Source organism: Oryctolagus cuniculus, chromosome 1 (genome assembly GCF_964237555.1).
Source record: "Oryctolagus cuniculus chromosome 1, mOryCun1.1, whole genome shotgun sequence".
NCBI lineage: Eukaryota > Metazoa > Chordata > Mammalia > Lagomorpha > Leporidae > Oryctolagus > Oryctolagus cuniculus.
The window spans coordinates 209,096,206-209,120,392 of NC_091432.1; the positions used below are offsets into that span (position 1 = coordinate 209,096,206).

At 41.4% G+C, this 24,187-nt stretch overlaps 1 protein-coding gene across 4 annotated transcripts in view; it reads left to right on the forward strand.

Moving 5' to 3' along the window:
• SLC44A1 (solute carrier family 44 member 1) overlaps positions 1 to 24,187 on the forward strand; it is a 226,879-nt gene that overhangs the window by 39,951 nt on the left and 162,741 nt on the right. For all 4 annotated transcript variants that reach the window (XM_051855994.2, XM_051855997.2, XM_051855996.2 and 1 more), the window contains one exon: positions 17,298 to 17,387. In XM_051855994.2, coding sequence (XP_051711954.2) covers positions 17,298 to 17,387 — 90 coding nt within the window. Of the gene's footprint in view, positions 1 to 17,297; positions 17,388 to 24,187 lie in introns of those variants that run through there.

Here is a 24,187-nt window from a genome sequence, read left to right on the forward strand (position 1 = left end):
GCCAGTTTGAAGGCAGGAGCTCAGTTTCATTCAGGTCTCCCATGTGGGTGCTGAAGATTCAAGTACTTGAGCTATAACCTGTGGCCTCCAAGGGTGCACATTAGCAAGAAGCTGGATGGAAGCTGCTGAACCGGGCCTCTAACCAGGCACTCTTAACCACTGCACCAAACGCTTGCCCCTCATGATGATTTTTCTTATCTGTATTTTAGTTCTCTGCAGTTTTATGATATTTGCCTTTCTTCCTTGTGCTGCCTACAGAGGGATAGAAGTAGTCTATGAAAGTCAGCTCTTTATTCCTAATTCTATTATCTTCTGATTTCTGATTTGCTCATCACATTTCATTATTGCTCAATTCTTTAGTTACAGCTCTTCTGCTTTTAAGATTTATTTATTTTTATTTTAAAGTAAGTAACAGAAAAATCTTCCAGCCACTGGTTCACTCCACAAATGGCTGCAATGGCCAGGGCTGGGCCAAGCTGGAGCCAGGAGCCAGGAGCTTCATCCACGTCTCCCATGTGGGTGGCAGGGGCCCAAACACTTGAGCCATCTTCCAAGGCTTTTCCTAGGCCATTAGCAGGGAGCTGGACAGGAAGTGATATTAGCCAGCGTCCATATGGGATGCCAGCATCGCAGATAGCAACTTTACCCACTATGCCACTTGCTCCCCACCACCACAATTCCCCAGCTCTTTTATATAGTGATAGCTGTATGAAGATTGTTCATTTGTATCCATCCTGAAATTAGTGGAGCTCCCCAGGGAAGTGGCCAGTGTGGCCATCTTCTAAATGTTTTCACATTTTTTTTAAGATTTATTTATTTTTATTTGAAAGTCAGAGTTACACAGAGAGAGGAGAGGCAGAGAGAGAGAGAGGTCTTCCATCCGATGGTTCACTCCCCAGTTGGCCGCAACAGCTGAAACTGCGCCAATCCGAAGCCAGGAGCCAGGAGCTTCTTCCGGGTCTCCCACGCTGGTGCAGGGGCCCAAAGACTTGGGCTGTCTTCTACTACCTTCCCAGGCCATAGCAGGGAGCTGGATCAGAAGTGGAGCAGCTGGGTCTCGAACCGGCACCCATATGGGATGCCGGTGCTTCAGGCCAGGGCATTAACCCACTGCACCACAGCACCGGCCCCAACACATGTTTTTGGTGTTTTTTTGTTTTTTTGTTTTTTTGTTTTTTTTTTGACAGGCAGAGTGGACAGTGGGAGAGAGACAGAGAGAAAGGTCTTCCTTTACCGTTGGTTCACCCTCCAATGGCCGGCATGGCCGGCACGCTGCTGCTGGCGCACCACGCTGATCCAAAGCCGGGAGCCAGCTGCTTCTCCTGGTCTCCCATGCAGGTGCAGGGCCCAAGCACCTGGGCCATCCTCCACTGCACTCACAGGCCACAGCAGAGAGCTGGACTGGAAGAGGGGCAACCGGGACAGAATCCGGTGCCCTGACCGGGACTAGAACCCGGTGTGCTGGTGCCGCAAGGCGGAAGATTAGCCTATTGAGCCACGGCACCGGCCCCAACACATGGTTTTTAAAAGTAACATGCACAACACTTCTGTTGAAGTGTAATTCATATACCATACCATTCATTCATTTGAAGTGTACTACTGCTCAGTGGTTTTAATATGTTTCCAGAGTTGTTTAACTATCCCCACTATCACTTTTAGAACATTTTCATCACTCCCTGAAAAAACCCCATCATCTTCTATTTCCCTTCAACTCCCACCTAACCTTATGCAAGCACTAATGACATTTTGCCTCTGTAGATTTGCCTGTTCTGAACCATTTGTGTCTTGCTTCTTTCAGTTATGTGTTCAAGGTTCATTTCATGTTGTAGCATATATCACTTCATTCCTTTTTATCGTAAGAGATCTTATATGTATGGATTTAATGACTTACACATTTATGGATATTTGTATGATTTCTTAATAACCAAGGAGTATGATTTTAAGCATGACTTTAAGTGTGATTTCTCTTTCTGAACTACAAACCATTTTACAAAATAAAGAAGGAAGCTACAGATGGCTAGGAGGAAACAACAGTTTGTTTCTGCTTTTAAATATTACTACAGGTGTTTTCTCCAAATATCAAGAGTAATATTTGGACATTTGGAAATTACCTTTGAAATCAAAATATAAAATATGTTAATCACATGTTATTCTTGGTTATGGCCTATAATTTTCCTGTAAGAAAAAAAAAAAGCATGTTTTAAAAATTGGATAAATTATGCCACAGAATGGTAGTTTTGCTACAGTTCCTTTAAAAATTTTTTTAAAGTTTATTTATTCGAGATAAAAAGAGCAAGACAGAGTGGGAGGGAGCACTGCTACCCTCTGGTTCACTCCCCAGTTACTCCCAGTAACTAGGAGGAGGCCAGGACTGAAGCCAGGAGCCGGAGATGCCACCATTCTTATGCCTCTCATTTTCCTGGTTTCCTTCCTGTTTTCCAAAGAGATCATTCCATGATGTCCACACAGTGCTAGCCACAGTAGACAGGACAGAGCTGGGTAGTCGTGGGTCCTGGAGCCCCTTGCTTCACATCCTTGCTGTAGTACTTACTGGCTCGGTGACTTGGGCATGTTACTTCAGTCCTCTTTGCTTCAATTTCCTCTTCAGTAAAATAGGAACAATCATAATATCAACTCCATAGTCTGAAGATTAAATGGGTTAATTTAATCCAAGTGTCTGGTACCTGAAATGTATTCTGTAACAGTTGGCTTTAATCTGCCTATGTGGGTGATACTGTCACCTAGAATAATAGTTACTTTAAGTGCTTGTAACGAAACAGATTATTTAGCAATATTCTTATTTATGTTGATTCATGATCTTTTTTCATATTTCTGTGACTTGCTGCTCTTGTCACTTGCTTATTGATTTTTTGAAGGAGTGACAGAAAGAGGGAGAGATTTTGCGTTTGTTGGTTCACTCCCCAAATGCCTGGGCCAGGCAGAAGCCAGGAGCCAGGAACTCTGTCCGTCCACATGTGTGGCAAGAGCCCAAGTACTTGGTCATATCATCTGCTGCCTCCCGGGAGCTGAATGGGAAGCACCAGGTAGCTGGGACTGAAACCAGGCACTCCAGTATGGGATGTGGGAGTCCCAAGCAGCAAGTTAACCTACCACAATGCCTACCACAATCTATCGCATTTTTCACCTTCAGTAAGTATATACAGCTTTTCCTACCCTTTCATTATCCCTCATGCATGAACTCAAATGAGTTGTTTTATAAGAGGGAGGAGGAAGAAAAGGTAGAACCCAGAGATGGAGAAGGTAAATTAGCAAGAAGGGACAGTACAAAGGTGAAAGTAAAGTAACTGAATCCCTGAAGTGTCAGCTTAGCTCCTTTCTTGTGGTAACAGTTAACTATTTATTAAGTGGATGGGTTTTTGAAAAAGATTTATTTATTTGAAAGGCAAAATTAAGAGAGAGAAGGAGAGACTGAAAGTAACATTGTCCGTCTGCTGGCTAAATCCCCAAATGGCCACAAAAGCCAGGTCTGGGCCAGGCCGAAGCCAGGAACCAGGGGCTTCATCCCAGTTCCCAAGAGGGTGGCAGAGGCTCAAGTGCTTGGGTTGTCTTCCACTGTTTTTCCCAGGCCATTAGCAGGGAGCTGGATTGGAAGTGGAACAGCTGGGACTCGAACTGATGCCCATATGGGATGTCAATATTGTAGGCTGTGGCTTAATCGAGTGTACCACAACATTGGCCCCCTGGCCAATGATGGATTTTTTTTTAACTTTTATTTAATGAATATAAATTTCCAAAGTACAGCTTATGGATTACAATGGCTTCCCCCCCATAACATCTCTCCCACCCACAACCCTCCCCTTTCCCACTCCCTCTCCCCTTCCATTCACATCAAGATTCATTTTCAATTCTCTTTATATACAGAAGATCAGTTTAGCATACATTAAGTAAAGATTTCAACAGTTTGCTCCCACACAGAAACACAAAGTGAAAAATACTGTTTGAGTACTAGTTATAGCATTAAATCTCAATGTACAGCACACTAAGGACAAAGATCCTACATGAGGAGTAGGTGCACAGTGACTCCTGTTGTTGACTTAACAAATTGACACTCTTGTTTATGGCATCAGTAATCACCCTAGGCTCTTGTCATGAGTTGCCAAAGCTGTGGAAGCCCCCTGAGTTCACAGACTCTGATCATATTTAGACAAGGCCATGGTCAAAGTGGAAGTTCTCTCCTCCCTTCAGAGAAAGGTACCTCCTTCTTTGATGACCCGTTCTTTCCACTGGGATCTCACTCGTGGAGATCTTTCATTTAGGTTTTTTTTTTTTTTTTTTTTCCCCAGAGTGTCTTGGCTTTCCATGCCTGAGATACTCTCATGGGCTTTTCAGCTGGATCCGCATGCCTTAAGGGCTGATTCTGAGGCCAGAGTGCTGTTTAGGACATCTGCCATTCTATGGGTCTGCTGTGTATCTCACTTCCCATGTTGGATCGTTCTCTCCCTTTTTTATTCTATCAGCTAGTATTAGCAGACACTATTCTTGTTTATGTGCTCCCTTTGGCTCTTAGTCCTATCATTATGATCAATTGTGAACAGAAATTGATCACTGGGACTAGTGAGATGGCATTGGTACATGCCACCTTGATGGGATTGAATTGGAATCCCTGGTATGTTTCTAACTCTACCATTTGAGGTAAGTCAGCTTGAGCATGTCCCAGATTGCACATCTCTTCCCTCTCTTATTCCCACTCATATTTAACAGCGATCACTTTTCAGTTAAGTTTCAGCACTTAAGAAGAATTGTGTATTGATTACAGTATTCAACCAAAAGTATTAAGTAGAACAAACAAAAGAAATACTAAGAGGGATAACATATTAAGTTGCTCATCAACAGTCAGGGTGAGGGCTGATCAAGTCACTGTTTCTCATAGTGTTCATTTCACTTTAACAGGTTTCCTTTTTGGTGCTCAGTTATTTGTCACCTATCAGGGAGAACAAGTGGTGGTATTTGTCCCTTTGGGATTGGCTTATTTCACTCAACATAATGTTTTCCAAATTTTTTTTAAATTGATATATCCACTGAGCATTAAGTAACAGATATAAAAATATTTGACAGTTTGGATAAGAAAGTGCTGTGCTTTCTCTTTTGTTAAGAAACCAGAGCGCGACTGAATTTTCCCTAGAAATTACTTGTTCTTTGTGATTGGAACTAAATAATTTACTTGCCCATGTACCAGATGCAGGCATACATAAAACTTTAAAAAAGCACGCACATTCCCAAATTACTTTCCAAAAATAATCAGTCTTTATTACTTTCAGTTTCATCATAGTTTAAACCAGTTTTGACTGCTTTTACTTCCAAAAATTTTCCATGAGAGTATCATCATAACTATGAACCTTTACACTTTAGATTCTAGAAGTACTCATGTAATGTGAAAGAGGTTGGCATTGTCTATATCCACATCTCCTAATGAGTATATGACCAAGTAAGTTTTGGAGAGTCTTGCAATAAAGGCTTAAAGAAGTGAGAATGTAACAGTGAACAAAACAAACAAGTCCTTTTCTCCAAGTAAGCTATAAGGTTGGAAGAATGAACGTAATGTACCTAGATATTCAGGAGAAGATTCTGTACACATTTTCTATGAAGTAGGCTTTGAGTTAAAGAATATTTGAGTGCTTTCTATAAATAGTGCTGATCTCTGATTTAAACAAAAAGCAGATATGTTATTCTCAAAAAGCTCATAATTGAGTGAGGAAACATACTTAGGAATGGTAATTATGGTGATGGTGATACATAGTGTGCTCTAGGAATAAAAGCAAAGGAACCTAATCCATGTTTTTTGGAGCTCCTAAAATTGTTTTTAAAGTATGGTGGGAATTTGGTTTTCTTAAAGAGTTCTTAGGCTCTTGCCACAGAATCAAACATGTATTTATTTCTGTGAACGGCTACTGTATGCAGAAAAATCATTAGCAAAGACAAGTTTGATTTAAAGCCTAAATTTAATTTTGCTCACTTCAGGCCATTAATTTGCTGTTACCAATGTGTAATCTTTATGTTGTACGTCCATAACTTCAAAGTTAGTTCTTTCATCATGGAAATGAAGGCAAATTGTTGTAAGTATCTTACATCAAGTACCCATGAGATATTTTAAAAATGGTTACAGTATGGGCCCGGCACCGTGCCTCACTTGGCTTATCCTCCGCCTGCAGCACTGGCACCCCGTGTTCTAGTCCCGGTTGGGGCGCCGGATTCTGTCCTGGTTGCTCCTCTTCTAGTCCACCTCTCTGCTGTGGCCCGGGAGTGCAGTGGAGGATGGCCCAAGTGCTTGGGCCCCTGCACCCGCATAGGAGACCAGGAGGAAGCACCTGGCTCCTGGCTTCAGATGGGTGCAGCGCCGGCTGTAGAGGCCATTTGGGGGGTGAACCAACGGAAGGGAGACCTTTCTCTCTCTCTCTCTCTCTGTAACTCTACCTGTCAAATAAATAAATAAATAAATGGTTACAGTATGGCCAGAAAAGTCAGTAATCTACTAGCAGTCTTGAAACTGGCTGCAATGTAGAACAAGGGAGTTGCACAGTAGAGCTCTGGCCCTATCCTTCTGTCCGAGGCAACATTGAGTACTGAAGAAGTTCTGAGACTTGTAGAATGTGATTGTAGAAAATTAAATAGCAATTCCACATTAGAGAGCTTGCTTACTGCTGTTTCAGAAGAATGATAAGTTTGAAATACTTTGAGGATGGCAGCCAAGGCTGGTCTGTAAAATTTTGCTAGTGTTTCATTGCTGGTAGAGGTAAAAGATGTTATTAACTATGCTGCAGAGCAGGATTAACTTGGCCTTTGCCCAGTAATTATATGCCATGTGCAAAGGGGACAGCCACTGAGATGTCTGATGCAAGAAGGACCTCTTTGTAAGAGCCCCACAGTGATTTTTAAAGGGAATTGGCAGAAGAATGAAGTCATTGGCAACATATCTCCAATGATCTTTGTACCACTGTGTAAATACATAACTTATAAAGCAGACCTAGTTGCCACTTCCCCTTTTTTCTTAAACGGATGAATGTTTGTGATTTAGCATAAAGTTCATGAACTAAGAAAAGCAGTTGGACACACATAGCTGTATCTTTCCACTCAGTGTATCTTATTATCTTTAACTGTCTGTTAAAATCATACTTTTTATTTTTACCTTTCCAATATAAATTGCTACCACCAGGCTTAGCAAGTGAAATGGATTATTTAGGGTAACTGTAAGTAGTTATACACTTCAGATCCTTGGCAGAGCTTTCCCAACGGACAGGCAATGTCTTTGAAAAATCCTATTACAAGATTTTATTTGCAGGTGCCATGAGCAGAAGGCTGAAAGGCTCTGTGTTTTATTGCTACCCAACTTCATCATGTCTGTTCACTCTATTGAAAGCAGGGCCAAAAAGTGATACACATCAGCTCTTTTATTCTTTTGTTACTACTCTGTGCAAATAAAAGCATATTGAGGAATTTAATGAAGCAGTATGTCCTTGGAGGGAGCTTTGAAAATTCTGAGTGTGCAACTATTTGTCTTTAATATTGGAGGTTTTTGTGTAGAACAGATTGGCAGGAGCAAAATAAAGTCCTCACATGGAGGCCGCTCTTTGCCATACATATACTTGAGTCACAGATGTCTGCACGGTACTTGGAGATAGATGCATTCGATGACTACAATAGTATAATTGTGAGGGGGGATGCCAAGGAGTACTTGGGACTGTAAAAAACTACAACAGAGCTGCTAAAACTATGAGGCTGTTTTGGAGATCTGCTTATCCAGGAAGTAGAGATTATGATGTTTAAGAAAAAAATTGAAGAGGAAAGGATGGATTATTCAACAAATTACCCAGTACTGCCCAAGGACATATTCTGGGAATCTGAGCTGGGTGAGAGGCCACATGTTAGCTTGCTTTGGCCTTCATAGTCATAACTGGGTGCTTTGTTAGACTGAGAAAGGCAGCAGTGATCTGCATGCAAATATCTGGTCACACAGGAAAGCTGGCTTTTGTAGGCTTGTCTTTAGGTTTGGACTTAAGGTTATATGCAAATCCTAGCCTACCAGCTTAGTTCTCCTTATTGCTAACTTGTGAGAATGTAAGCATGTGTCCATGACTTTGCCATAAGAATAACCTTGATTCCATTTAAAGTTCTAAGCTTCAGTTCTTCATTATTGGTAATGAATATGTGTGTAACTCTGAACTGATAAAAACATGGGTGTGGTCAGTGCTGTAGTTGTAAACTGCCACTCCAAATGTATGGGAGTTGACTGATTTGTCCCTTATTTCCTAGCAGGCTTAACCATGCCTCTAAACCACTGTTCTTCCTTTGGACCAGCCTCCCCAGCTGCCATTTATTGTTGCTTTGTATGTAGGAGGATGCAGTTTTCTGGCTACTCTAGGGGAATAACCAGGGAGTTGTTTAGCCTGTCAGAAAATGCAAGATGCAGTGGTGGATATTTAGCTTAGTGGTTAAGTTCCTGGTAGAGACTGTGTTCTACACTGAAGTACTTGGGTTTGATTCTCGGCTGTAGTTCTGAGTTGAGGTTCCTGGGAAGCAGTAGTGGTTGCTCAAATAATTGGGTTCCTGCCATTCAAATAGAAGACCTGGATTGCATTCCTGACTTCCAGCTTGGTTCTCAGCCCAGCCCCAGCTGTTATAGGCATTTGGCAAATGAACCAGCAAATAGGAGCTCCTTCCCTGACTGTCTCTCTGCCTGTTTTTCTGCTGGTCAAAGAGAGAGAGAAAGAGATTCCAAGTTGCAGAATTTCTATATGTAGATGACAAGATAGTACCTAGTGTAGATCTCACAAATGACATCTCCATGAAAATGTTATTCTCACAGACTAGTAAATGTAGGTATGCGCTAATTGTGTCAAAAAACAAAGGAAATATTTTCCCTCATTTCCAAAACTGAAAAGTCTGTTCCTAACTAGACCCATCAAATCTTGAGTGTACAAAGATATCTTGATACAAAGTGAGAAATGGCTGATTTTTAAAAACACACAGTGATGTTCTCTATTTATTATGAAACATTTCTGAGTGTAACAGCCTTATTTGGCAGTCAGTACTTCTTCTTCATAGCTAGTAAGAATCTTTCATATGTTTTGGGACCCAAACACATTTTATTTTAGATACCGAAGGATCATTTTGGTGTTTGCCTCAGAAAATAAGCTACAAAAGTTTATGAGGCAATTTTAACAGCTCTCACAAGTGTTTGCTGAATAGTTCCCCAACTCTGGTCCTTTTTACATTGTTCACAAAACCGTAGTGCTTGGGTTGTATCTTTCTCACTGAATTGGGGTTAAAGGAGCAGGGGCTATCTTACCAACCATGGAATTTCAAGTTCTTTGCATGGAAGAACCAAAGAAATGCTTAAGAATGTTATTGGAAACTCAAAAAAATTCATATAATTGACTGTAACTTTTGTGTAGCACATTTTCATTATTTCAAACCATGCCTACAAAAACCTGGTATATCAAGGAAAGAGTCATAGCATTAGATGTTACTGTTATTATTACTATATGAGTCTTTCAGGAAGCTTTGTGCTTATATCTGAGTTGGGGTAAGTTAGAAGATGGTAAGCACAGCATACAAAAAGGAGGTAGGGAGCAGTCTCTGTCTTTAGATAGAACTTAGGTGTCTTTTGTTAAATAAAATATTTATATATTTGTTTGAAATAGTGTAGGGGTTGAGGGGAGAGACAGGGAGGGAGAGAAGGAGGCAGAGCAGTAGACAGAGAGAGAGAAGTGCAGGTGAGAGGGCTTCCATCACTGGTTCACTCCCCAGATGCTCACAACAGCCAACACTGAGCCAGGCTGAAGCCAGGAGCCCTGAACTGCATCCAGATCTCCCAAATGGGTAGTAGGAACCCAAGTACTTGAGCCATCATCTCCTGCCTCCCAGTGTGCACATTAGCAAGAAGCAGGATTGGAAGCAGAGGAGCCAGGACTCAAACCACTCTGATATCCAGGGGCAGATATCCCAAGAGATGACTTAACTGCTGTACCGTAGGCCAGACCACAGGGCATCTTCTGAGTTTCAGGATTTGGACCTATCGGCCTTCATCTTTGAGACCTAGTTCACTCTTTGGGTCTTAAATCTGGATTGTTGCTGTTGCTTATCTGATCTTTTTATGTCTTCCTAATCCTCCTGCCCTGCCTAATTCTGTGAACTAGATTCAGCTCTGCCAGACTTTTCCCTACTTAATTGGCCCCTTGGCCTTGGCCCACACTGCCTGCTAATGCCCTTCAGTGACAACTGACTTGACCTGATTGGTTATCATCTATCACTTGCCAACACCTTTGTATGCTTCTACTATCTTCAAATACTTTTACTCAGTAACTGTATCTTCATTTGAAATAACATGGAAATTTAGGTTAAGATTTCTTTTATAGGATTATTTCCTAGAAAAATAACATCATTACTCAAGTATAACACATTCACTAGAAAGTTCTAGGTTTATCTATTAAAGCTCATGGTAAATGTGGAGTTTATGACACAGTTGTAGTACTTTAAGAGACACTATGGAAACTGAAACAGTAGATATCCATACTGCAAAATATAGGAAGGAATGCAGATATGAATATAATGTAAACAGTAGGTTGATATCAGTTATGGTCTGACCTAGAATTCTCTTTTAGTGGTCAGGTAGCAGTACAGATGAATATCTGTTATCCAAATGCTTGGGATTAGAAGTGTTCTAGAGTTTGGAGTTTGGAATGTTTGCATATACATAAAGTTCTTGAGCATGGAACCCAAGTCTAAACACAAAATTAATTCATGTTTCATATATTCCTTACATCCAGTCTCAAGGTAATTTTATACAAATATTTTTAATAATTTTGAGCAATGGAACAAAGTTTCATAGTATGGAATTTTCCACTTGCGGCATCATGTTGGTGCTCAAAAAGTTTGGGATTTTGGAGCACTTCAGATTTTTGGATTAGGGATGCTCAGTCTGCATTAAAAATTGTAATTCTGGCCGGCGCCGCGGCTCACTAGGCTAATCCTCCGCCTAGCGGCGCCGGCACACCAGGTTCTAGTCCCGGTCGGGGCGCCAGATTCTGTCCCAGTTGCCCCTCTTCCAGGCCAGCCCTCTGCTGTGGCCAGGGAGTGCAGTGGAGGATGGCCCAGGTGCTTGGGCCCTGCACCCCATGGGAGACCAGGAAAAGCACCTGGCTCCTGGCTCCTGCCATCGGATCAGCGCGGTGCGCCGGCCGCAGCGCGCTGGCTGCGGCGGCCATTGGAGGGTGAACCAACAGCAAAGGAAGACCTTTCTCTCTGTCTCTCTCTCTCACTGTCCACTCTGCCTGTCCAAAAAAAAAAATAAATAAAATAAAATTGTAATTCTGCTTTCCAGAGTATCAACTTTGTATAAATGTACAAATGAACTCCAGTGTGGATGTTATTTTGCACATATCTTCACACCTTTATTTTTTTTTTAAATATTTATTTATTTGAAAGGCAGTTTCAGAGGGAGAAACAGAGGAAGACCCTCCATCCTCTGATTCACTTCCCCAAATGGCTGCAACGGCCAGGACTGGGCCAAGCTGAAGCCAGGAGCTTCTTCTGGGTCTCCTGAGTTGGTGCAGGGGCCCAAGTATTTGGGCCATCCTCTGCTGCCTTCCCAGGTGCTTCAGCAGGGAGGTGGATCAGACGTGGAATCTTGAACTGCTGCCCATATGGGATGCCAGTGTCACAGATGGAGGATTAACCTTCTACATCACAACTCCGGGCTCCCATACCTTTATTTTGAAACATTTTGAAAATCTTTATTATAGAAAACTTCAAACTTTCATTTTATGTTTTTTGGAAGTCTTATTTCTCTTTAGAACCTCCAAGTTTGATGTCTTCCTTCTGTCTGAAGAACCTATTGTTAGGGAGCTGGATCAGAAGAGGGGCAGCTGGGACTCAAACCTGTGTCCATTTGGGATACAGGTGCTGCAGGTGGAGGCTTAGCCTACTGTACTGCACCACCAGCCCCAAACTTTAACATCCTTTGTGGTTCAGAACTGCTGCTAATAAATTTTCTTAGGTTTTATTTGCCTAAGAAGGTATTCATTTCAGAGAGACATTTTCTCTGGGTTAGTTTTTTTTATTTTCCTTTGTCAATTTAAAGATACTATTCCCTAGTTTTGCATAGTTTCTAACAAAAAGTCTCTTGTAATCTTTGTTTTCTGTATGTAATATGTCTTTTTTTTAACACCTTTGTCTATTTTAAAAAAATTTTTTAAATATTTATTTGAGAGGCAGAGTTACAGAGAGGCATAGGCAGAGAGAAAGAGGTCTTTGATCTGCTGGTTCACTTCCCAGATGGCCACAACGGCCAGAGCTGCACCAATCTGAAGCCAGGAGCCAGGATCTTCTTCCGGGTCTCCCACTGGGTGCAGGGGCCAAAGAACTTGGGCCATGTTCCACTGCTTTTGCAGACCAGAGCAGAGAGCTGGAAGTGAAGCAGCTGGGACTTGAACTGGCACCCATATAAGATGCCGGCACTTCAGGTGGCTGCTTTACGCACAGGGCCACAGCGCTGGCCCCCCTCTGTCTGTCTTTAATATGACCTTTGTATCTTTAGTTTTCAATTTTGTTTTAATATAACATGTTGGTAGTGTATGTGTTATAGTTACCCTACTTAGGAGTCTCTGAACTTGGATCTGTGCTTTGATTCTACTGTTATTGTTGAAAAATTTTCAGTCATTTCTTCAAGTATTTTCTCTGCCTTACTCTTTCTTCTCCTTGGATTCCACTTATTTCTAAATTGGCTTATTTCATATTGCCCTTCGGTTCTTGGGTGTTCTGGTCTTTAAATTTTCAATTTTTTTCTTGGTGTTCCAATTTGGGTAATATCTATTAACCTATGTTTCAATTCACTGAGTCTTTTCTTGACTGTGTTTAGTACTGATAATCTTGACAGACATTTCTCATTTTTGTTGTTTTTTAAGCATTTTCCTTAATTCTTTCTTATAGTTTTTATCTCTGTGTTACAGTGCAGACCTAGAATTCAGATTTTCCTCTTTTCTTTGAACTTTCATTTCCTCTCCTACAAAATAGAAAAGCTAGAGATATTTAATAACCAATAGAATTGTTTTGACAATCAAATGTAGTCACAGATAAAATAACAGTTTTCTGCTGGAGAAGTCCTGTCCCTCCCCTTCCTGTGGCTCTGAGTCACTCTCCTTAAGAGAATGTATGATTACTTTTCTATTATTTATTTAGTTCCTAAATTGCAGGATTCTTTTAAGAATTGTGATACCTGTCCTTTATTGACAGTCTTATTAATTTCATGTGGAATCTGAGAAGGGATAAAATCATACTTTAAAAGTGCTCCTGTAAAATGCTTTACATTTGCTACATTAATGTGAAATTTTATTGGAAGAAACAGACAGCATTAAATCCAGTTTACCCTTGGTTAAATCTGTTAAAGAATCATTAAAGTTCATCAACTGTTGGGTTTCTTGACTCACTTGAGATATTCTGTGGCTTACAACACATCTCCCTCAGTCTCTCTGCCACGTATATGGTGTTAAAGTACTGGGGTAGCTTCCACAGATTGCCATGTGGGAACTGTGATAGAGACAGTTGCTCTTTGCTGACTAGTGCGAGTGAATAATGGTCTCATTGGAACTGACTGGAGTCATAGACTTGGGGGGGCAAAGCCCAGTTGCACAGCTGTGAATCCTTGGGCTGATTATTCAGGTTCTGATCTTGAGTTCCTTCATCTGTGACATAGGGATGGAGCTGTTTTGAAGGAAGAAGACAATGTATATAAAGCTTTGGGTCTAGTGTCTGGTTAATAGTAATCAATAGCTGAAAGCATTAAAAATGGTCGCTAAAATGAAATGTACCAATATGAACTCAAAATTTTATTAAATATAAGGGTAAAGGAGAGTTTAATATTCTTTTTACCCCTTTTGGTAGAAGGTTCCATCTATTAAAGAGATTCTTTAACTCTAGGGAGAAGGTTATCTGAAAAGCGAATATTGATGGCTAATAATAATAAAAATGAATAGTTCTTATTTGATAACAGCTATTCAAATTTTATCCTTAGAAGTAAGCCACCCTTTCTGGGAAGGCATCCTCTGTTGGAATGAGGGTGATACCTATCCTTTGGGTCTTCCCTTCTACTCTGGACTCAGTGACTGTCTACGTGTAATCCCACACCCTTTCCCTGCTATCCACAGTGAGAGATTTTCTATGTATTTGGCAAAGAAATGACCCACAGCAAGTTGAACTTACTTGCTGAGATGTTGACTGTTTATATCTTAAAAGTGAAAATATTAGCATTAACAAACTGAATTTTGGTGTGAGATAAAAATACTAAGAAAATACTTTTGGATAAAGAAGCTACTCAATCAACCTGAGGCTCTCCCTCAACCCCCAACCCTCCATATATACTCTTTCTTTCTTTCTTTCTTTCTTTCTTTCTTTCTTTCTTTCTTTCTTTCTTTCTTTTTTTTTTTTTAAGATTTATTTATTTGAAAGGCAGAGTTAGAGCAAGGCAGATGCAGAGAGAAAGAGAGAGGTCTTCCATCTGCTGGTTCACTCCCTACAAATGGGGTTTAGGGGCCCAAGGACTTGGGCCATCTTCTAATGCTTTCCCAGGCCATAGCAGAGAGTTGGATCGGAAGTGGAGCAGCTGGAACTCGAAACAGCACTCATATGGAATGCCAGCACTGAGGCAGCGGCTTTATCCGCTACACCACAGCGCCAGCCCCTGTATATACTGCTAAGACAGAGTATTTTCAAATAGCTGTTGCCTCATAAATTACCAGAGAATAAATATAATATCAAAGAGGTGTTCAATTTCTGTGTAAGTGATTTTACTGAAATAGCATTATTCAAGACTGAAATTATTTAATACAAAGAAACATCTTTATTCACACTGTGAGCAACTGTCTTCCAAAATGCAGACCACGACATCGGCATTCTTGTTTTGGTAACACAGGAAAGAATGTGACATTTTTAAATTTTTAATTTGATTTTTCCCATTACAAAAATTTTCACAGGAGTACATTCCTGATCATAGACTTTTGGAGTCTATGGACTTCCAAGGAGATCCAATATAACTCTTTCCTGCTGCTGAGAGAGATGAAGTAATTAATCTAATGTCTTGGAGCTAACTAATGACTGAACCAGGGAGAGACGGAGGTCTTTATCTATTTTGCCATAGTGCTGCATTCTCCTGGAATAAAACTGCCTACTCATTCTTGGTTTTTAATGCTAGTTAGAGCCTTGGGATAAGGTTTTTTCCCATGACTAACTAGTGCTCTTTTGTTTTTTTGTGTGTGGGTGTCTGAGAACAAGCTAACTGAGATTTTGTTGTAGCAATCGAACAGTGACAAGGCATTTGTCTAGTTAACACATGAGTGGTCAGAAAGAAGTGGTTGTAGCTCAAATTCTCTGCCCTCATAATCGATTAGTTCAATATATATTTTTAAGATTTCTTTTTATTTATTCAAAAGGCAAAGTTACAGAGAGAAGGAGATTCAGAGAGTGATCTTTCATCCTCTGGTTCACTCCCCAAATGGCCACAATGGCTGGGGCTGGGCCAGGCCAAGGCCAAGAGGTTAGAGCTTCATCTGGGTCTCCCACATGGGTGGCAGGGGGCCAAGTACTTGGCCATTTTCCACTGCTTTCTCAGACACATTAGCAGAGAGCTGGATCAGAAGTAGAGTAGCTGGAATACCAACTGACTCTAATATGGGATGCCAGCATTTCATGAGCTGGCTTAACCCTTTGTGCCACAACACCAGCAGATATTTTTAAAGTTGAGTGTTGTTTTTTTTTTTTTTTAAGATTTATTCATTTATTTGAAAGTCAGAGTTACAGAGAGAAATAGGAGAGATAGCGAGAGTGGTCTTCCATCCACTAGTTCACTCCCCAAATGGCTACAATGACCAAGGTTGTGGCAGGCTGCAGCCAGGAGCCAGCAGCTTCTGGGTCCTCCATGTTTGTGCAGAGGCCCAAGTACTTGGGGCATCTTCTGCTTTCCCAGGTGCATTAGCAGGGATCTGGATCGCAAGCGAAGCAGACAGAGCTCGAATTGACGCCCATATGGATGCTGCATTGCTACAGTACTAGCCCCTAAAGTTGAGTTTTTTAACCTGAGGTCTTCATTTCCTAAGCATTTGTGAAAATTAGGTGAATTTGCTTATGTTCCAAGAAAAGAATGTGTAGCTTTATCATGTTGTCAAAGGATACATGGTTCAAAACTTCTGTTTTAGAAAAAGGAGAACTAAGTCTGATTGCGCTCAGTACTAATTATACTCAAGGGCCCTCTTATCTCCAGCCCCCTTCTGCTAGTGCCCTTCCCTACCGTCAGGACTTCCCTAGATGGCTTCGTGGATCTTGTCCTGGAAACCACTGGAGGCTTCAGTCTTTTTGTTGCTGAAACCTTTCCTGTGTTTTCCAGGGTGACCGTCTCCCTCCCTTCCCTGCTTACTGCTTCTAGGAGAGGGAGTGAGACTTGGGGATTTTGATTCACTAGAAAGCTCAGGGGTATTACTTCAGTTACATTTTTATTAAAAGGGATTTGTAAGCTGACCTTAGAGCCTAAGACTATTGCAGTAAGAAAAAACGCAATTGGAATTCCATTCAGTACTTTGCAAATTAGCTTTTAGATTTCCTCTAGTTCTTCCATTACAGAATTTGTTTGATCTGGAGACTCTTTAACATTTTCCAGGAGCAGAATGCAAATCCACGGATGGTGGTTTAGGAGTTGCTCAGATCTGTCTATAAAAATTGAATTTTTCCTTCCTGAATTTTATTTGATTTATAAGACTCTACACCTGAATAGGAATTCATTGTGATAGGCTGCCTTCCTAGAAGAGAATGTGTTCTAAAAAGTTTTATTTATTTATTTTTAAGTCTTTGCATTTGGACATACAAAGAAAAAGGTAGCAATAAGATTGAAGTTGGAAGAGTTTGTTCATTTGTTTATTCAGGATCCCTACTGACTACATATCATGAACTTAAGGCATCATGTTAGATACTGGAAAATGATTCTGATGTCTTTCCTTGGGAGGCACAGAATCTGCCAGGAACGCTTTGTATTAAATAAAAATCAGTAATTCACTATGTTGACTACTTTAATGGATGGACCAAAAAGTCTTGAACTTAATACTAGTGGCTGATGGAGCACTGGCCAAAGAAGTTGCTGTAACCTTCATGGAACAGGTGACAGATATTTGAGTTGTGTCTTACAGGTTCAGCAGAAACTTGTCTAGCACAAAGGGGAACCAGGTATAAATGGTGTGTTTATACATCTTTAATTTTAACTCAGCTTAACATGCTGTCTCTTATTTTGTATATTTGATTAGAGCTCCAAACGAGAATGGAAGCCGCTGGAGGACCGTAGCTGCACGGACTTACCCTGGCTGCTGCTCTTTATCCTCTTCTGCATTGGGATGGTAAGGAAACTTCCAGGCAGGCCAAACCTGAACTCATGATCTGAAGGAGTGATGGGGAGCTGGTTGAAAGAGAAAGCTTGTTTATATACATTGAATAAATGGAGTTAAAAGATAGGTTTATTTTGGGGCAAAAAAAGTCAAATACATGTATATGGGGGTCTTCAAAAATTTATAGAAAATTCATATTATGAAAAAGCTATATATACATTTCAGCATTTTTTTAAATTTATTTATTGACAGAGTGGACAGTGAGAGAGAGAGACAGAGAGAAAGGTCTTCCTTTGCCGTTGCTTTACCCTCCAATGGCCGCCGCGGCTGGCGCGCTGCAGCCGGCGCACCACGCTGATCCGATGGCAGGAGCCAGGTACTTATCCTGGTCTCCCATGGGGTGCAGGGCCCAAGTATTTGGGCCATCCTTCACTGCACTACCTGGCCACAGCAGAGAGCTGGCCTGGAAGAGGGGCAACCGGGACAGAATCCGGCGCCCCGACTGGGACTAGAACCCAGAGGATTAGCCTAGTGAGCCATGGCGTCGGCTCATTTCAGCATTTTTATACCAAAATATACTTACCTTTCAATTCTGTTTTCCATGGACTTTTTGAAGTACCCTTGCATAATTTGTGTGTGTGTGTGTGTGTGTGTGTGTTTTACCCCTCCTATATTGCCTAAAATTAAAGGGTCTGGGATCAAATTGAGGCAGGTTATTTGCCCCTTAATACAATTAAGTGGTATTTGGTATATCTTGATTTTTTTTCTGTACATGAAAACTTAGATTGACATTAAGGAGCAGCTAGGATTCCTCAGAAAGCCAGGTCACTTGACATGAATTTCTGTGAACTGTGATCTTAAAGGGGTGGCAAGAAGAATACAGCCGTGGAGTCAGTAGTCTTCATTAATTACCTAACTCAGTCATACAAGCCTGGTGGTTATCTTTGGTCTGATCAGCTCTCCTCTCAGGGACTTAGTATTCCTTTGTATAAATTTAGAAGTTTTGGTCAATGATAGCTTTAACCAGTTCTGACCTTTTTTGTTCCATCTTAGATGGGAGTGGTTGATCTTTGCTGCTTTTCATTTCTGTCCACACAGAGCCCTGCTGCATCACTGTAATAAGTGCCGTCTCTTGCCTAGAGACAAAGGGATGTAGTGATTTTGCAATGAGTATCCAGGATGGAGCACAGTCCCTTCTACAGGGTGATGGGGGTCTGCTTATTTAATTGTTTGCCCACAATTAAGACTTTTTGACACAGACTTCAGTGGCTTTGGAGTCATTGCCATTGTGCCGGGGCTGAGAAAAGATAGAAAACAGCTGTTTACAGCTGGTTCATGTGTAGAGGTAAAAAGAAAATCCTCATCTGGTTCGTCGCCCTCATTTTCCAGATTAAAAACATCAAACCCAGATATGGCAACAACCATCCTCAGGCTACATGGATCATTAATGGCAGAGCTGGGAACAGAGCCCAAGTGTGAACATTGGGCCAATGTTGTTTCCTACCTCCCCATTTCTTGTTCCTCAAGGGGACTTTGAGAGCATTTTACAACTCAAAATACAATTATATTACCTTTGAACCTTTTCCTTTTCCATGTGTGAGTATTTTAACCCCCTTCTTCCCATGCCTTTATAGAGACTCTTCAGGAAAAGCATATTTTATGTTTCTCTGTCATCATCCACCTTGCAAGTGCCATTTGTGAATCACTAATCATGGTGAACAGACACAGTTGTAGGTTCCAATTCTGCTGCTGAACCAAGGAAAAGAAAGCAATAAAATTTAATAGATACACTAAATCCAGTAAAATGAAGAGTGTTCATTGTAAAGAAAAAAGGGTCGTTTCACCAGATTTAGAATGTTTAGAAAAGGTCAAAATAACCATTTCCTATCTTACAACTTATAAGATATTGTTCAGCAGTTTACTTAGTTTAATGAAGTGGCAACTGAAATGCAGCATGCAAGAGTATTCATGCAGAGTATGGAAAAGATTCTTTGATAATAGAAATAGTCTGCAGCCTTTCCCCATACCCTGAATGTAACCCTGGGACAAATAGCAGCTGACCTTTTAAAATGATGTTTATGAAAACATGTACCATGCCGCCTGAGGTGCTTTTGATTTTCTGTGCTAAAATAGCTCAGAAAAGTGCAATCATTAATGTTAATAGGCTGATTTGGGAGTGACTTGAGAGTTAGGAGTTATTTGTTTACTGAAACGTTTTAATGTAATGGTAATTAATATAATGTTGATTTCCATGTGATGGTAATTAAAACCCATTGTGTGTACTTTTAAGTGCAAGCATAATATTATTTGTTTTGGAATGATTCTTATGTGGCTTACTTTCAGTGAATTGAGCTAATATAAAACTTTGCCATGCAGAAACTGAAGAAATTTTAAAGTTCTATTGTCCATCATGTTGGCTCAACAGAGGTTCAGTTTTTGGCCTCTGAATATTAGTTTTACATGATTTTTGTATGCTTCTTGTCTCTACCCCCTTTGGATTTCGTACTGTAGTACTATTAGAAGAAGCTTTCAACAGGGCCGGCGCCGCAGCTCACTAGGCTAATCCTCCTCCTTGCGGCGCCGGCACACCAGGTTCTAGTCCCGGTCGGGGCGCCAGATTCTGTCCCAGTTGCCCCTCTTCCAGGCCAGCTCTCTGCTGTGGCCAGGGAAGTGCAGTGGAGGATGGCCCAAGTACTTGGGCCCTGCACCCGCATGGGAGACCAGGATAAGTACCTGGCTCCTGCCATCGGATCAGCGTGGTGCACAGGCCGCGGCGGCCATTGGAGGGTAAAGCAACGGCAAAGGAAGACCTTTCTCTCTGTCTCTCTCTCTCACTGTCCACTCTGCCTGTCCAAAAAAAAAAAAAAAAAGAAGCAGCAGCTTTCAACAGACATTTGATGAGCATGAATGTATGCTCAGCACTTTCATATGTGTATTTATCTCATTTAATTTTCCCAGTTATCCTATAAGATAGATTTTGTCCTTGGCTTATAGACAAGATATAGTAGGGCAAATATTAGCTTGTGTGATGAGAGGCAAAGATAGAATAAGAACTGGAACTTTCTGATTGTGTTATTTTCATCTAATGGCTTGGTCATCTGTTGCTTTTACAGGTTATTTCTGTCATCTTGCAGCCATTTCCTTATCCTCTGTCTTTCCCTGTAATTCTTTGCTTACTCCTTGATATCTATGTACTAGCCTTAAACATTCTGGAATATTACTGTCTTTCACTCATGTTCACCATTAAATCTTCATTTATACCTTTTTTTTTTTTTATCCGATGGCAGGAGCCAGGTACTTATCCTGGTCTCCCATGGGGTGCAGGGCCCAAGCACTTGGGCCATCCTCCACTGCACTCCCTGGCCACAGCAGAGAGCTGGACTGGAAGAGGGGCAACCAGGACAGAATCCGGCGCCCCGACCGGGACTAGAACCCGGTGTGCTGGCGCCGCAAGGAGGAGGATTAGCCTAGTGAACCGCGGTGCTGGCCGGGATGTTTTTTCAAAGTGAATTGGAACAGGCATATTTTTTCCTTTCCTTTTTTTTTTTTTTTTTTAATATTTATTTATTTGAAAGTCAGAGTTACAGAGAGAGAGGGAGAGACACACAGAGAGAACTACCAACTGCTGGTTTACTCCTCAGATGGCTGCAACTGCCAGGGTTAGGCCAGGCTGAGGCTAGGATCCACAAGCTTCATCCAGGTCTCCAGCAGGAGTGGCATGGGCCCACACACTTGGGCCATATTCCACTGCTTTTCCCAGGCACTGGATTGTAAGTGGAGCAGCCAGAACTCAAACCAGTGCCCATATGGGATGCCAGCATTACAAATGGTGGTTTTACCCTCTGTGCCACAATGGCATTCCCCTCTATTGGCCTTATTAAGAGCTGTCAGCTTCCATTCCTGAGTTTTATCAATATTTTGAAATTTCTAAGCATGTGCTTACCCTGCTGTAAAAAATTACATACAGCACTGGACTTCTCAATTTCTGTTTTCCATTAAGATAGTAAACAAGTAGCTACACATTAAAATCACTTAGAGCCTTTTAAAACTACTTGTTTTGGGAGTGGGCATTTAGCCTAGCTGTTAAGATGCCTGCATCCCATACTGGGAGACCTGGGCTCTCTCTCTGGCTCTAGCTCCTGACTCTAACTTCCTTTCTGTGGAAGCAGCAGTGATGGCTCAAGTACTTGCTAGGATCTCTGCCATTCATGGGGGAGATCTGGATTGAGCTCCTGTCTCCTGGCTTTGACTCTGACCCAGCCTGGCCATTGCAGGCTATTAGGATTAGTGGATAGGAATGTGTGTGCTCATTGTCTCCTTTCTCTCCCCTCCCAGTCCACTGCCTCAAATAAATAACTTCTGAAAATATCGCAGGCTAGTGACAGATCAAGGATGGCAAAGCTTCTTTAGTGAGGGGTTCAGGGAAGAGTTCTCAGCTCAGATCCCAACCCAGCTCCTCCTAGGCTCCCAACCAGTTTCTGAACACATGAGGGAACAGGAGTGGGATGGATAACAAAATACCAGTCCATTAGTAGATGAGCACGCACCTGATTAATCCCAGTAAAACATTCACTTGTAAAAATGACTTGTGGAATGAAGCTTGGGCCATGTGGGCTGAAGTACCTACTGTCTAGGAATGCCTGACCTCATTGTGTCTTCAGGTAAGGTATATATGAGAAAAAGAGGAAAACAGAAATCTACCTGGAACAAATCTGCCTGGACTGATTTACTACAAAAGGCAGCAAAGAGAGGTGGTTGGATAGCTCTAATAGAGGAGACTCACCATGGAACACAGAAGTTGTAGGGAACCCTGAAACTTATCATGATAGTCATTGCAGCCTACTATGAGCTACGTGCTGTTCTAAGCATTTGACACATAAAAATTCACTTAAGTCACACAGCAACTCAAAGAAGTATATATTATTATATATATATGGATTAGGAAACAGAGGCACGAGATGTGTTCAATAACTTGTCTAAGATTATACTGGTGACAGTCAGTGACCCTCAGAGAAAAGAGGAAGAAGGTGAGGCCCCATTGTTGTCTGGAGTTAGGAACAAAAGAAAGCATTGTTGGTCATGTAATGTATAGTTACCTCACTTGCCAGTAAAGCATGGTCTTAGCAGTTTCCCAGACGCTGGCCAAATAGCTTAGCATTGCCTCTTCCTCTAGTGTGGACCTAGGGAGCTAGGGGAAACTAAAGAGCCCTCCCACTCTATAACTTACATGTGCTGTCTAATAGATAACAATGCCACAAATGGAGGTAGAGTATACACAGGAGAGCGAAATCATTTGGGGAAATGTGGAATGAGAAAATGAGTTTTGGGCATGTAGAATTTGTGAGTAAGAATAAGCAGTTGGAAATGCAGTGTGTGAACTTTTGAGAATGATCTGGAGTAGAACTGGATTTAGGAGACATCATTGCCCAGGTTGTCCCTTCAGACTGCTTTCAAGGGCCTTTTTTATTTTATAGCATTGGTCTAGTTTCCAGGGCATGATATTTCTACCTCATTAACTGTTATGGAGCATATAGCACAAAGTGAGAGGTTCACTGCAGTATTTAGTCCCCTCTTTGATGGTCTGTTCTTTGCCAGCGTTGGAAGAACAGCATGGCAGAAATGACTGTCAGATTACTTGATCTGAAAGGCTACCTACTTTCTGCTAAGTCCCTTTTAAAGAAAAAATTTGATAAAATGTACATAACATAAAATTTACTCCTTTAGCCATTTTTAAGAACACAGTCCAATTAAATCCATTTGTTTTTAATCAATCTTTAATTCTCCCCCCTCAGTCACTGCAGTAAGGCAGATGGATTTATACTGCTCCCTGTAAGTTTACTCTTTAACATTTTTACTGTATATCTACTTTCCTCTTAGAATTATAGAATTTTGGAAGAGGAAGGGCATGGCTTTAAAATTTAATCATTCCAGTCCTTGTGACCAGTTAGGAAACCTGCTCAGAGAATAGTAACTCAGTAAGTAACTCTACTTACCAAGCATCCTCATGGGTTTTCATGACAATGCTAGGACCAGTTCTCAGCATTCGGTGACTGTGTTCCTTTCATTGCTCTAGCTGCCCATGAAACTGGGCATCTCTGTGCTTTCTCCCTCTTGCCCTGTTATTTTCTTTGTAGAACATTTCAGTTCTTGAGATTGTGTATACGCAATAAATGCTAATTGGGTGGATGCTTCCTAGACTTCCATTCATTCTTGTTTTTTTTTTTTGTTTGTTTAACTCTTTGCTCTCTCTTCAAGCAGTATATCCTATTACACTTTAGCAGAATTAAGAAATCTGGCAGGTTAGCAGAAAAATTAATCTTTTTTAGTTTGCATAAATATTAAGTCTGCATCAGACCTTCTTTTTTTTAAGTTTTTTTTTTTTTTTTTAATTTATTTATTTGAGAGGTAGAGTCACAGACAGTGAGAGGAAGAGACAGAGAGAAAGGTCTTTCTTCCATTAGTTCACTCCCCAAATGGCTGCAATGGCTGGAGCTGTGCCGATCTGAAGCCAGGAGCCAGGAGCTTCTTCCTGGTTTCCCACGTGGGTGCAGGGGCCCAAACACCTGGGCCATCTTCCACTGCTTTCCCAGGCCACAGCAGAGAGCTGGACTGGAAGAGGAGCAGCCAGGACTAGAACCGGCACCCATATGGGATGCCAGTGCCGCAGGTGGAGGATTAACCTGTTGCACGGCGCCGCCCCTGCATCAGACCTTCTAATCCTACCGGATCTGCTGGGTCCTAATAGCCTTTTTGTCTGAGGGTTCGCAGAAGATGAGGAACAAAAGCCAAATGTTACTCCAAAGTTTTATAAA